At 37.9% G+C, this 14,124-nt stretch overlaps 1 protein-coding gene across 7 annotated transcripts in view; it reads left to right on the top strand.

Annotated features, from left to right (window-relative positions):
• Nucleotides 1-13,786, top strand: part of pclob (piccolo presynaptic cytomatrix protein b) — a 62,421-nt gene extending 48,635 nt beyond the window's left edge. For 3 of the 7 annotated variants that reach the window (XM_072385708.1, XM_072385707.1, XM_072385704.1), the window contains 15 exons: nt 734-842; nt 1,069-1,136; nt 1,224-1,459; nt 2,245-2,292; nt 2,421-2,551; nt 3,405-3,431; nt 3,851-3,944; nt 4,633-4,704; nt 5,112-5,418; nt 5,617-5,811; nt 8,140-8,278; nt 8,409-8,467; nt 9,192-9,329; nt 9,464-9,609; nt 10,553-13,786. In XM_072385708.1, the coding sequence (XP_072241809.1) occupies nt 734-842; nt 1,069-1,136; nt 1,224-1,459; nt 2,245-2,292; nt 2,421-2,551; nt 3,405-3,431; nt 3,851-3,944; nt 4,633-4,704; nt 5,112-5,418; nt 5,617-5,811; nt 8,140-8,278; nt 8,409-8,467; nt 9,192-9,329; nt 9,464-9,609; nt 10,553-10,696 (1,913 nt within the window). In that variant the 3' untranslated portion in view covers nt 10,697-13,786. The remainder of the gene's footprint in view (nt 1-733; nt 843-1,068; nt 1,137-1,223; nt 1,460-2,244; nt 2,293-2,420; nt 2,552-3,404; nt 3,432-3,850; nt 3,945-4,632; nt 4,705-5,111; nt 5,419-5,616; nt 5,812-8,139; nt 8,279-8,408; nt 8,468-9,191; nt 9,330-9,463; nt 9,610-10,552) is intronic. The other 4 variants (XM_072385709.1, XM_072385705.1, XM_072385710.1 and 1 more) reach the window with 2 other exon arrangements.
• Nucleotides 13,787-14,124: the final 338 nt, after the last annotated feature.

Here is a 14,124-nt window from a genome sequence, read left to right as displayed (position 1 = left end):
TTTTATCACATTATTTCTTGCACTTAGGAGTGAATTTATGGTAAAGCTTGCTTGGTTTACTCTCGATTATGTGAGTTGCAATAATGCAAACGTGTTTATTTTGCACTGAGAAAGCATGGCAAAAGAACATGCCTTTAGGTGCTGTGTAGAATAAATTGGGGGAGGCAACAGATTATAAAGAGAGAGCAAAGGGAATAATCTAAATAAGCACTGGCTCATGCAGAGGGGTACAGTCTTTGTAGCCTACATTATTAACTAAAGCCTTTATTGTCACCACAGTCCATGATTTGCATCCTTAAAAGAAGTCAAATCTGAAGGTTTCTGTTGCGTAAGTGAGGTCTCATAAAGGTTTGGCATTGGGTTTGAAGTTTTACTTAGCTATATATTGAGTTTTGCGTATTATCACCAGTATACAAATGTCAACATAACATATGTTTTTTTGTTTTGTTGCAGTTTTGTTTGCCTCTATCATGTTATTTTTCATTCTACATTACAATGTGTGAGCCAAATAAATTGGATAATCTACAAAACTCTTGTTTTATGTAGTCGTACAGTGTGTTTGACTCTATTAAATCAAACTCAACACAAACCAAACTGAAAACAAGCTATTTCTAATATTTAATTCACTTGAGTTTCTGTATGGGCTATGTCTGACTTGAGGGCTTTAACATATTGTCTGGGAACTTATTAAACCTCTTTGCCTCTTTTGTCTGTTTTTTTTTTCATACCACAGGAATGCAGGTGTTGGAGTGGAACGGAGTCCCTCTAACAGGAAAGACTTATGAAGAAGTGCAGTGCATCATGGCTCAGCCATGTGCAGAGGCGGAGCTCTGTGTGAGGCTGTGAGTAACATCTGTCATCATTTATCCCTCTGTCCCACTGAAAATCCTAAATGTTTAGCTGCAATATGGTGGCTTTGCACCCATGATCACATTTGCTCCTCCCTCCCGCTCCTTGCATTTATTCCATGTTACTTTATCTGCCAAATGTCACTCTCCCACTTATTACTGCTTAGAAAATGGCACTAGTTGTAATTCCATTATATATCTCCTCTATGGATCCAAACAGTGACCTTAATATGCTGTCTGACCCTGAGCATCCACAAGCCCTGGAGCAACATGTACAGCTGAAAGCTGGTATGTTCAAGGATTTGTTTATACATCTGCATTTATGTGCCAATTTTGCATGAATACAATGTTGATTACTATACACATTTGTTTAAGTAGGCGGGCAACGTTCTCCCGGAGTGGATCCTAAGCAGCTGGCTGCAGAGCTGCAGAAGGTGTCCCAGCAGCAAGCTCCTGGCATGATTGGAACAGGACAAGGCAGCTTGGGGGTCCTCTCTGCATTGGAGCGCTCTTCCCTACTCCACTCAGGCACTGGGTCAGCTGCTTCCAGTGGGGTCCCAAGTCCTGGCCAGCCAGCATCCCCTGCCATCAACAAGAAACAGCGACAAAAGGTAGTAAATTTGGCTTCTTAAAAGCATTCACTTTTTTCCTCATTTCAGACATAGTACTCACAACAGCAGAGATGAGCCAATGGGACTACAAAAGGCTGTATCAAAGGCTAAGGTGTGGCATAAATCTTGTAAATAACTCTGAATGAAAAATATCATGAATCTGTTAAACTGAATGTGTTAAACTGCAGCCTGAGGAGCTCTGTGTGATTTATCATGCGCCTCGGCTCCTGTGATTCCATTAGCATTACATCAAACAACAGCACACGGGTGGATGTGAAGGTCAAATGGTACAACTGTGTTCATCAGAGAGTGAAAAGGAAATTATAGTGGAACTAGAAAACAGTGTGGTGCAGTGCTTGCCCCTGGGAACAAGTGCCATGCAAATGAAGTGGGAAAAATATGCAAAAGTTCTTCTTTTCATAAAATGTGAGGATACCTAGAAGAGAATATGAAATAGTTGTACTTAGGTGTACTTACTAAACTGTCTAAAATGAAGATGAAATCTACTCAAAGTTTAAGAAAAAACTGTTTTCCCAAATTTGACCAAAAATTGCACTGCACAGATAGTTAAATCTTTCCTGAAATATCCAGTGAAAAATCAAACTATCAAACCAAATGCAAACTAATCCCCAACCAGCAGCTGATTTGAAATTTTTTTAGTAGGCAATGTCAGGTGTTTCAGTTTATGTTCATTTGATTATCTATAAAATTTAAACAAAAAGTTTTTTACTGCTTTGTTATTACACTACTCCCCACCCACTAACTCACTGTTTTTCCTTTTCTAGCCAACAGAGATGATGAAGACGCCTCATCCCATTACTGGAGAAATTCAGGTAGAAAGCACATTCAGAAAACATACCAACATGTTTTGTTTTCTTCTTATAAACTGCAACAAAATGAAAATTCAGTCCTGCAGTTGGATTTCTGTCACAAAGCCTCCTCTCCACTGTTTTTCCCACAGCTCCAGATCAACTATGACAGGAACCTTGGAAACCTGATCGTCCACGTCCTGCAGGCTAGGAACCTGGCCCCCCGCGACAACGACGGCTACTCAGACCCTTTTGTGAAAGTCTACCTTTTACCTGGGAGAGGGTGAGCTCTGACAGTGTCTGAATGTTCAATGATGTCTGTCTGCCTCTCTGCTTTTGTGTCTGTCTTGTTTTCTCTCCCCCATTTTTTTCTGAATTTGTACTGACTGTGCCATGTAGCACTGACTAACCATTGTGTTTGTATGGGAGAATAACACAGGACATGATGATATGAGGCAGTCTTTTTCACATGATTTTATTTCATTTGGGTGATATGATTAGTTTGTTGGGATTGTAGACTTCATACAAAGCTTCAAGAGTAAAATTTTTTTGCCCTACTCCTACTACAACACTTTATTTTGTCCGGTTTTGACTCAAGTGAACATTTTTGTTTTGTCCCTGATGTTTCAGACTTCCTCCTCTTATCCCTGTTTGTGCCAATATCTCCCCAAGAGTCTGTGAATAGCAAGAGCAGGAATCAATATAGCCTTTATCTGCTCTGTAACAATATCTGTTCATAGATAATGACTCCAGCAGGTCTGTTTATGAGATTATACTCTCACTCTACCTCTACATGCTATATAGGATAGAAATTAAAGCTCAGTGAGAGCACTTTTACTCCTGTTTTTTTTAGCTTTTTATTGAGGAGTATTTTTAAATGCATTTTTCTGACATCAGCAGAAAAGAGTACAGCCACAATGTCCCAACAATCTCGATACATTTTTAGGTTCTTCTTGTTCTTCTCTCACATCTGTTATTTGGGCACAAAACACATGATACACCCTTCAGAAAATTTTGATTGCCTCAGCTCTCTATCCTTTACTGCCTTTTTAATTTAGCTCTCTGGGCTTCTCTGACTGTTTTGCTTTTCTTGTTTGTGATATCTGCCCTCCTCTTCCTCTTCTGGACTCCCTCAGTCAAGTCATGGTTGTCCAGAATGCAAGGTAGTGTGGTGCTGATTTTTGCTTTTAGTTTGTGTTACTTTTTTTTTTCTTGTAAACAATGTCTCCAAAGTGCTTTTCCATCCTTTCGTTGTGGCCTTTGTTGTTCGTCCAATAATACGCTGGTTTTTTTTTTTTCACACAGTGTTTGAGCACTCTCCTATCACTGCATTTTCTCTCCATGCCTCTAACTTTGAGCTTTCTTCAGCTTCTACTTTGAGTTCACTTTTAAATTTGCTAAAGCATTTTAGTGGAAACAGACAATAATTCAAAATCCAACATTTCAATTGGTTTGTCATCAGAGCATTGGCCATTTTACAAGCATCTATTTAGTCTATTTACTGAATAAATCAAGCGTGGAAGATGTGTATTCTTTAATGTATTACTGACAATCTCCTAATATCAATGTTATGCATTACCAGTGCTGATAACAAGAGAAGGACCAAATATGCCCAGAAGACCATGAACCCAGAATGGAACCAGACAGTAATCTACAAGAACATTCATTTGGAGCAGGTACTGTGCAGTCATAAATCCACATACAGCTCTAACACACACACACACACACAAATAAACCTTCATAAAGCTTTTATAGTGCAGTTTGGTCTTTGCTTTGAGCCATTTTGGGCAATGTGGATGTCTCAGCCTGTTATGCATCCAACTAGGATTCTGTTATCATGCCTTGGCTCCAGGGCTGTTTTCAGTTTCCCTATGAACCTTCTTATCAGCTATCCCAAAGCTCAAATGAGCAACCAACATTTCTGCTCACACATTCTCAGCAGCCTTACTGCAAGTCATTTTCACAAAAAGAGTGATAGAGAGTGATAGCCAATTCTGTTCATGTTCGCTCATCTGGCACTGTGCAAGCGTTGCTCTGTATTTATGAGTGCTTACGGTTATTCTTGTGTAAGAAGAAATACATGCACTTGATAGAAGCACATGCAGGCAAATCTACACATGCACGCACTCCTGGAACATATCAAACATAACTCTTTTTTAAGAGTAATTCTTTTTTTTAATTTCTGATTAAATGTGTTCAAAAGGAGTTTGCATTTACACAACCCCCACCCACATTCACATTAACAGATGTGCGCAAACACGCACACATAATAACACATATTTTTCCCTCTCTTATACTAACACGCACAGGATGCCTCATCACAGTTTATAACCCTCTCGTCTGACTTCCTTTTTTTTTATCCAGTTAAAGAAAAAGACGCTGGAGGTAACAGTGTGGGACTATGACAGATCTTCGTCCAATGACTTTCTTGGAGAAGTGAGTGCCTCTACTATCTGAATCCCGTGTCTGACAATGTCAAATAGATTCAGTACTTTCTTAAGACAACAGGTTTCTGTTGCTTTTTTTAAAAAAAAAAAAAAACACCAACCCAGCAATATTAGCTTTTTCTCTTCCCTCTTCTTGCTAAAGTCGAGTTTGACTTCATGTCTCTAAACCAGAATAATCAGCAGTCCGACATGAGTAAAATCCAGATGCATCACAGTTGTTTTGCTTACAAACTGTTAAGCACACCACACTGTGATGCCTCATATTAACCTCTATGCAAGCCTTTCCTTGTATCAGTGGATATTTACCCACTAGTTGTACTTTAGTTTTAGTGTCTTGTATAATTTCTTTAATTTCTGTCATTGTCACTTCCAATGTAAACTATTATTGTGTTTCAGGTACTGATTGACTTGTCGAACACAGAACAGCTGGACAACACTCCACGCTGGCTACCTCTGAAGGAGCAGAGTGAAAGCATTGAACATACCAGAGCCCACCCTACTGCCCAAGGTCCACCAGGGTCAGGGTCAGGGTCAGGTCAGATTCATGGTCAGGGGGATGGCCAAGGTCAGGGGCAGATATCTGGTTCTGGACAGGTGCATGGAATGGGTCAAGCAGCAGGGCAGAGAGATGTGAGTCAGGATTTACCTATAAACTCTGTGATCAAAAGCAGGAGCCATGGAATCTTCCCTGATCCAGCCAAAGGTAAATGTTTGGCCTCACACAAATCTTAGTAACATATCTTCATCTCCCCTTATTTCCACATAATTTTAAAATATATAATTGGCTACTTGAACTTAATTATATCTTGGCAGCTGTAATTATACTCCATGTGCGTATCATCTTCTGTATCTGCACTTGATATAGTTAGCAATCATAACCCTTCATTCTATCTCCCCCCAGATATGCAAATGTTGCCTCTGGAAAAGTCACACAGCAGCCCAGGCAGCTCAAAGTCTTCCTCGGATGGCCAACTGCGCTCCCATGGCCCCTCCCGAAGCCAAAGCAAGAGCAGCGTCACTCAGGCCCACCTTGAGGATGCTGGGATAGCCATTGCTGCCGCAGAGGCTGCGGTGCAACAGTCCCGCCTTCAACCAAGTAATTCCTTCCCCTACCCGCAACACACTTCCTGTGACATGCCTCCTTTTCCCTATGCATGCAAGTTATGAGATTGTTAAAAAACCTAAATTGTAGTGCATTCATATCCTTAACATTTTACCTTTGCCTTCTGCTCGCCTCAACTTACTTCTCTCTGAGTGATTTGTTTTGGTCGGTAATCTCATTCAAATTTCAGCTTCCTAAAGCAATTTAATCATTGTAGGCAATAGACAAAATCCAAAAGTCTAAACTTGCTGTAAATTGCTCATTCTATTTAACCAGCAATGGGAATATTAAAATGAATATTTGACAGAAGCAGAGCAATAATTAATTATTAATTACTTTAATATTTTGACAGTCAATTTGGATGTTTTAAATATCACTTTAAGTTGACATACAACTGGATAGTTGCATAACCTACAGTAAACAAATGATTAAATGAAAAAGCTTGGGCATACTATTAAGTAATTTAATTAGCTCCAAATTTGTGGCCTTAAACCCCTCTGTTTTCTGTAAGCAGTGTAGGAGTGTGCATGTGCCTATCCCATGCATATGGTTTCTACAGAACCCCAGTGTGGATTTCTCCAACCCCAGTATAGAAACCAAGCCGGGATGGCAGTCTCTGACATGTCTTTTGTCATATTATGTTCACATGGTTAAAATGATATCCATTATTGTTCATACGTTCAGTGTGATGTCCTCAAAATGAACACAATTTGTGATGCTTTTCTGAAATGAGTTAGTCGAGTTAGAGTTATTTAAGCATGATGTTTAAAACTCCCACACTGCTGTTTTCTTGCCACTCACTACTTTGTGGTACTAAGTGATTGCTGGGTGTGTGCATGTGTGTCATATGAATGAACCCTTTAAAAGTCACAAAAGACACACACAGGCACATGCAGGTATGCCACATAGTTTCCCCACCCTTCCCAGTCCTTTTCCATTCCTGCTTCCTTAAACAAAGGGGACACAAATGTGAGACTGACCAAGTCAAACCAAGAAACACAGAAACACCAAGAAGTTTCAAAAGTCAACTGGAAGCTCACTCTGCACTCATCGGCCAATGAGAGTAAAGCTTTCGGCTAACCATGACAGGAGCAGAGGTGGCAAGGGAAGGTGAGGCAAAATAGGAAAAAATGTATCTTATAAATATATTGATAGGTATTGTCAACCAACCTTTCAAAACATAATGCCTAAAAACTGAGGCACAAATGATCAAACTAAGTTTACCAAATAACCATTTGTGTCATTAATGTAGTAAAGTATTTCAGATATTATTCTTTCAGTTTTCTTATAGGTCTAAGTCTGTTAGAGTGTGTTTTTGCCCTATATCTCTGTATTTGTATGTCACTATTGTCGTAGTCATTTGCCGATGTATAAAAGTCAGTCTGTGTTTGAAACATAATCTGTATGTCTCCCTTTACCCGCTTTCATACTGTTCAAGAGTAACAGCAGCCAGATTGGGCCAAGTGCAAACAAAAGTCTTTGAACAGATATATCTCATTTTCATGTGGGAATCGATTTTCTTAAGCTTAATTTATTTAATTTATTGATTGAGATGATACACTCTGCAACAGGATGCAAAGATATACTATAATCTACACTGATGTGCAGCACTGAGATGCTCAAGACTGCAGACAGCATCAAGTGGCAAATGTTGTGTGAACATGAAGATAATAATAATAATAATAATAATAATAATAATAATAATAATAATAATAATAATACATGTTATTATATTAATTAAAGATGAGACAGAATTAGCTTTTCTTGTTCTCAATAAGGTTATTCCTTGGTTTTGTTGCTCTAACTTCAAATGCTCCTCCACCCTTTGTCTCCAATCTTACCCTGGAAACAGTTGGTCTGCAGCTCTAAGACCATGGACAGGGATATGAGGTGTATCAGTGTTATGAGGGGTCAAAATATGAAGGATGTAAGATAGCGGAATTTGCAGAAAAATTGTAAAATGAAATCTTAATACCACTGAAAACCATTACAGTGAGGCTAAAGCAGAGGGAAAGTTTTATAAAAGCTGGAGCCAGTTCATTGATTTTAGATAGATAGATAGATAGATAGATAGATAGATAGATAGATAGATAGATAGATAGATAGATAGATAGATAGATAGATAGATAGATAGATAGATAGATAGATAGATAGATAGATAGATAGATAGATAGATAGATAGATAGATAGATAGATAGATAGATAGATAGATAGATAGATAGATAGATAGATAGATAGATAGATAGATAGATAGATAGATAGATAGATAGATAGATAGATAGATAGAGATGTCAGAATCACACTCAGTCTTGCCACCCACAGGACCAGGACACCGACTGGGTGATGTGTCAGGGTCAGTGGTGCTGTCGGCCCCGAGCCTTGTTGGAGATGCCTACGGAGATCTTGGGGAAGAAGGTGTTGGCACTGGAGTGGACAGTGCCATTTTCCAAGTGCCACGCATGTAGGACTATTTTTGTCTCACTTTTACAAATTCCATATCCAGTACTGTTTTTGATAGCTGACAATAACACAACACTAATTGATTCAGTGAACATATTGTGTTAATTTTGTTTTATTTGTTTTTCTTGCAGTGGTAAAACTATTCCTAACGGCACTGACAAAAACCAACAAATCACCCCAGAAAATGAAGGCAAGCCCCTGCTCTTTTCTTTTTTTGTAGTGGGGCTCCTCCTGCTGGTCAATTTGTGTAACTGCATTATTTTTTTTTTTACATGTATTCTTCTTCAAACACTTTTAAAGTGTGCTTTCATAATGAGTTGCAGTGTTAAATGTACAGTTAAGTTCTTATTATCATTAAGTCTGGATAATGGCTTAATAAATTGTTTGAAATGGTGGAAGAGAAATGGATGTCACACTATCCTACATAACAATTACTACATTTCATGTAGCTCAGATGTCACGATGCCTCCCCTCCATCTCTAGTTTCATCCTGTAACAAAGAGCTCAGGGTCATTTAAGGCTGTAGCCTGACAGCTGTTACACAGATGAGTGTTAAGAGGTCATTTCCATGGTGCCTGACCACTTATTTACCACATTTCACTCAACTCTTCTTGTTAAACTCTTAAGCATAATTAGCTCTAGAGACACCTTGCAATTAATAAGATCCATGTGAAACCTCAGACATGTTCCCTGACCTGGTTTCATACTTCTGAGGGCTCAAGTTTGGTGATGTGAACTTATTAAATAACTTGGATGAGCTTTGATCACACTGGGAGTACTTGCTTTTCAGTGCAACAGTATAAATCCATCAATAGGTACTAAGGGCAAAGTGTAGTCAGGGCTTTCTTAAAATAGAGAAACACAAAAATTATAACATGACCTGAAATGGTTCTCTCTTTCACTGTTATTGTTAGGTGGAAAGACACAAGTAATGGGAGAGATCAAGGTAGCTCTTAAGAAGGAGGTGAAGACAGAAGGGGACCAACTGGTTTTGGAGATCCTTCAATGCAGAAACATCACTTACAAGTTCAAAAGCCCGGACCACCTACCAGGTCTGGATAAGATGTGAAATTCTGTCGACATGCACTGTGCAAATCAACTTTCATCATATTTGTATTCTTCACATAAGCTTTATGATATGCATTTCAACTTATTTATGTTTGTCTTTTATCTAAATATCCTCCAGACCTGTACGTGAAGTTGTATGTGGTGAATGTGGCCACCCAGAAACGGATCATCAAGAAGAAAACCAGAGTTTGTCGACATGACCGGGAACCTTCTTTCAATGAGACCTTCAGATTCCCCCTCAATCCAACTGGACACTCCATACAGGTGAGCCCAGTTACATTGTAGATTTTTGAATACACTTAAGAAGAAAATATTTTTATTTGTGCAGATAGATATGTGATGTATTGCAGTGTGGGATTTATTTTGTGCCTACACCATGTTTTCTTTTTAGTTTGTCTGTTTTTGCCATCTTCCTGTCAGCTGGAAAACCAGTGTTTCAAGAGAGAAACTCTTTAAGTATCAGAGGCATTCCGAAACTGTATTTTAATAGAGATAATCATACATGACTAGCAACCAAGACAACAAGGCTTGATAAAATAAGTTGATAATTAGAAAGGTAGCCCCCAGGTAAAGTGATTTCATCTTGCTGCTCACTCAAAATTGATGTCAAAGTTTCTGTCGTGTGCTGGTGTGTTACTTTGTTTGCTTTGCTCTTCACCTGACAAGGTGCTATGTTCATTATCACAATATAGCCACATGATTGGCTGGAAAGATTCCCAAGACAGGAAATGGGTAGACAACACAGACCGTATACAATGCTACATTCAAACTGTACTTTGTGAAAAATAATGTATGCTACCTGCAAACTCTGAGAAGCTACTAGCGTGTCCATCTTCAACACACAGTTTGTGGTAAACACATGCGCCGGAACTACAGTCTGCTAAGATCAGATTGCACAGAGGAACTATCATTCTAAAATTCTTAAATAAAACCAAAACATGAGTGTAAATAAATGACGCATAGATAGTATTGAATATAAAACCAGGGTCTTGTCGTTGATTTGCACTTGTCTTACCTCTTCTTATAACTGGAATGTATATGTTCATATATATATTGTTTTTATTTCCTTTTTTTTCATGTCCATATGCATGAAAAATGTTAAAAATGATGAACACATATTAATAGATTATTTTCCATGATTGATTAACAAAATATAAAAGGTTGTATGCAATAAAATGAAAACTTCTTTTTCTTAATGTACTTTCAGCTATTCTTGGTGTCGAACGGAGGGAAGTTTGTGAAGAAAACCTTAATAGGTGAAGCCTACATCTGGCTTGACAAGGTGGACATGAGGAAGAGAGTGGTCAGCTGGCACAAACTGTCTGTCAGCTCCACTCAGACCAACCCCTGAGAGACCGAGTCAAAAAAATGCAACTGCAGTAGATTGGTGGAAGGTGAATGCAGATTATGAGCTGACAAACAAAGGATTTACAGATAAATAACGGGAAGTAATAGACATATTCATTTAATTTCTTTCCCCAGTTTGCAAGCCATGAAAGGAAGGGAGTTTTGTGATAAGAATATTGCAAATTTATCAGTCCAACACTGCCAGCACACTTGTCCACTTCCTCTCATATCAGTTTTCTGCAGACTGTGGACTTAGATTCAATGCAAACATACAAAAAGAGAAGCATGTACTGATAGGTTCTCCACAGCAAAATGGCTTTAAGGGCAGTGGTGTCTTTCTTACCATGATTCCAATGTCACGATCCAATTAAGACGCTGTTTTTTGGATGCTGCTTGACTGAGCTACAAGAAAGGGAAAGTCTGAAAGAAAAAATATCAGTTCTGGAACCACTGTATATCATTTATATGAAATTCGCTGTTGGGATGTGTGTCGTCATCAGTGGTGATATGTTAAAGGATGAGGGAATGCGTAAAGATTTTTGTATCATAGTCTTTCCATTTTATGGATAAAGGAAAAGCATACAAAGACTAAGTAGAACTCAAACTTTTGACCTTTGCAACGGGATGAGGATAAATGTACAGCACTTCTGACTGTAGATCAGATGCCGATCACATGCAGATTATCAAGCATATCAGAGAATTGTACAGTGTCTTATTTATGTTACATAAAAATCTATCAGTTGCATATTATATCTACATACAGTATAGAGTATAAGAGTTATTCTCTTGTCAATAGATAATATATGAAAATGAATAAAACAAAGTTATTGCTAGATTGAGGCTGTAGGTGGCGCACTGACAATCCAGTAATTTAACAAGTAAGCAGCCCTTACAGCTGTGAAGTGAATGTGGACCTATGTGAGCTTATGGTTCTTCTCCTGTTCATGTTCAATAGTTCCTTCAGTCCTCTGATCACACCGATGCGCGACTGTGTTGAACAGTTGTGTGATCAACGTCCAGTGGCTAGTTACGATTTCACTAGAAATGTATAGCAGTGCAAGTTAGAATTACATTAAGAATGAACAGCAATTCTCCTGAAACCCAACGCATATACTGTGTTGAATGTTACTATGAGTAATACGAGTGTTGAGGATGGAAAAAGTCTCATCTGTGTCATGTGTGCAACAGCTTACTTTAAGGCTGTTGTAGGGAAAATAAATCTTTATGTAAGTCCCTTCATGTTATCACGCTGTTGGTATTGGCATGTAATTCACACAAGTTGTGTCAAAACCATTTGTACATGTATGACATATCTGCTGTGTCTGTGTTAGAAAAGCCCTCTGATCTCAGTTTTACCCAGACATGATTTCAAATTGAGTCAGTCAAATGTCAAGGTTCCTCTGTGTGTGTCTGGCTGTGCTGTGCAACACCAAAAGGTTTTGTGTCAGTGACTCCATTAAACACAGTGAATGAGCATCTTTCACTGCCTGTGGTCAAAACTCTCAGGCCAGCTTTGGTTCTTTCATGTCAAGAGTCAGAAGAACTCATGGGGCCAAGTCTCAGTACTAACTTGTATACAGGTTACCCATGTATTCATCAGCGTTTGCCATCATATCTACAAAATGAGAAAAAAAGAAAAGAAAATACACTTATAACTACTGTCTGAGTATTTAGGCATATAACAGGGCTGATGCAATTTTCAACTAACAAACACACTTAGAGCAAGATGTCACAGAAATAAATTTTCTAAAAGAAAAAAAAGTGAAGTGAAGAAGGGACAATTTTTATTTTCAATGATTTATTTTTGCTGTGCCAACCTTGATTTAGTTATAAATTCTTAATTTGTTTTGCATTATTTTATTTCTTACTTTATACCCTTGATCCATTGGTTGTTTGAAAGTAATTCTATGCAACATATGTATTTGAATGCATTTGTGTTATTGAAATTAAATGTTTGATACGTGAAAATATTGTCTTAAAACACGTCTTATAAAAAGTACCTTTTATTTGTACATTGGTGAAAGAAAATATTGAAAATTATTATTTTTTACTTATTTTATTATATATATATACTGACGTTAACAGCCGTTAACATCTACATGGAGCTTGCGCACTTTATTACCACTTTATTATTTTGTTGTCTCATTTTAACTGTCATGACATGCAAGGTTGTGTGTTTCGTCACTGAAACAAACCGAGTCATGGTGTATGTGGTGGAGGAAAATATTGTGGTGTGCATTTTGTATCAATGTGGCAAAAGAAAAACATAAAAAAAAGATGGGGTTCCTAAACACAATGCACAATCTTAAGGGGATCACCATTAACTGCATCATGCTCGTAGTGTACTTAACAGTCAGTGTACACAGTACAGTAAATAAGACGTTATCTCGATGCTCAGTCACGACTGTTTAACCCTTCGTGTTTCATTAGACGTCCCTTAAGCTAAATACTATTTGTTTAGATCAGCTGTTGCCTGTAATTGTGCATCCATTTATTGTCGTACTGAGGGGTGTGAATGTGACTCAAGTTGTCTGATGTGTGTACATAAAGTGTTTATTTTCTACAATGATTGAATGTTTATATTGTCCCAGGTTTGCGCATGTGAGTGTTAAAAAAAATCACAAAAGACTTACAACTGTACAGCAATGCGTGTCTGTAGTTGTACAAGGGGGAGCTAAGAGTGTAATCAAAACATGTGCTGTCAACCAACGACTAATCGTGCAACTACGTCCTTTAAACTGCTGAATCAACACAAAGGAAAAAAAAAACTCTAATCAACTTCAATAGTTGAAGCTGAAACTGAAACTTTATGTTTTGGATGTTGCATGTTTTGTTGATGGTTTGTCTGTATAGTTTGCCGAAACATTAAGTTTAAAAAGAGAGAATATGTATAGATTTATCTGTATGCTGAGTGTAAAGAAATATGCTTGTAAAATTGTCTTGTTTTTCACTCACAGTGTAAAAACAAAGCATATTATGTCATGGTTTTTGTGGTTGTACACAGGATGTGTTGAGATATGCAAATTGTGCTGTAAAAAGAAAAAAAAGAATAAATAGGCAATTCCCCTGAGTAAAAAAATAAAGAAATATTAAGAAGAGCTATATTCCAAACTTTGGCTTTGTTGTGTTTTTAATTTAATTTATTTTTAGACATTTTATTGAAAGAGCCAGCCTTTGTGACATCTTTCTTAGTGACTGGTCCTTGTAGCCTTATTTATTATTTGTTTGTGAGGCTCGTCATTTATTATTCATGTCTTTTCAAGGACAAGTACATTTTATTTTTGTCCCTGTACATCCTGCATTCTTCCTCTGTATATAGCCATTCACCATAAGCAGAGCCTATCCATCATGAGAGTTTTGTGCGAAACCACTGCATTACCCTTCCTGTCACTTTATGGTGCTGTTGTGCTCCTGTTAAATACTATACTATAC

This window comes from Leuresthes tenuis, unplaced genomic scaffold, assembly GCF_036924035.1.
Source record: "Leuresthes tenuis unplaced genomic scaffold, fLeuTen1.0.hap1 SCAF_5, whole genome shotgun sequence".
Lineage (NCBI taxonomy): Eukaryota > Metazoa > Chordata > Actinopteri > Atheriniformes > Atherinopsidae > Leuresthes > Leuresthes tenuis.
The sequence above is the reverse complement of the archived record's forward strand: the minus strand, read 5'-3'. Positions and strand labels throughout refer to the sequence as shown.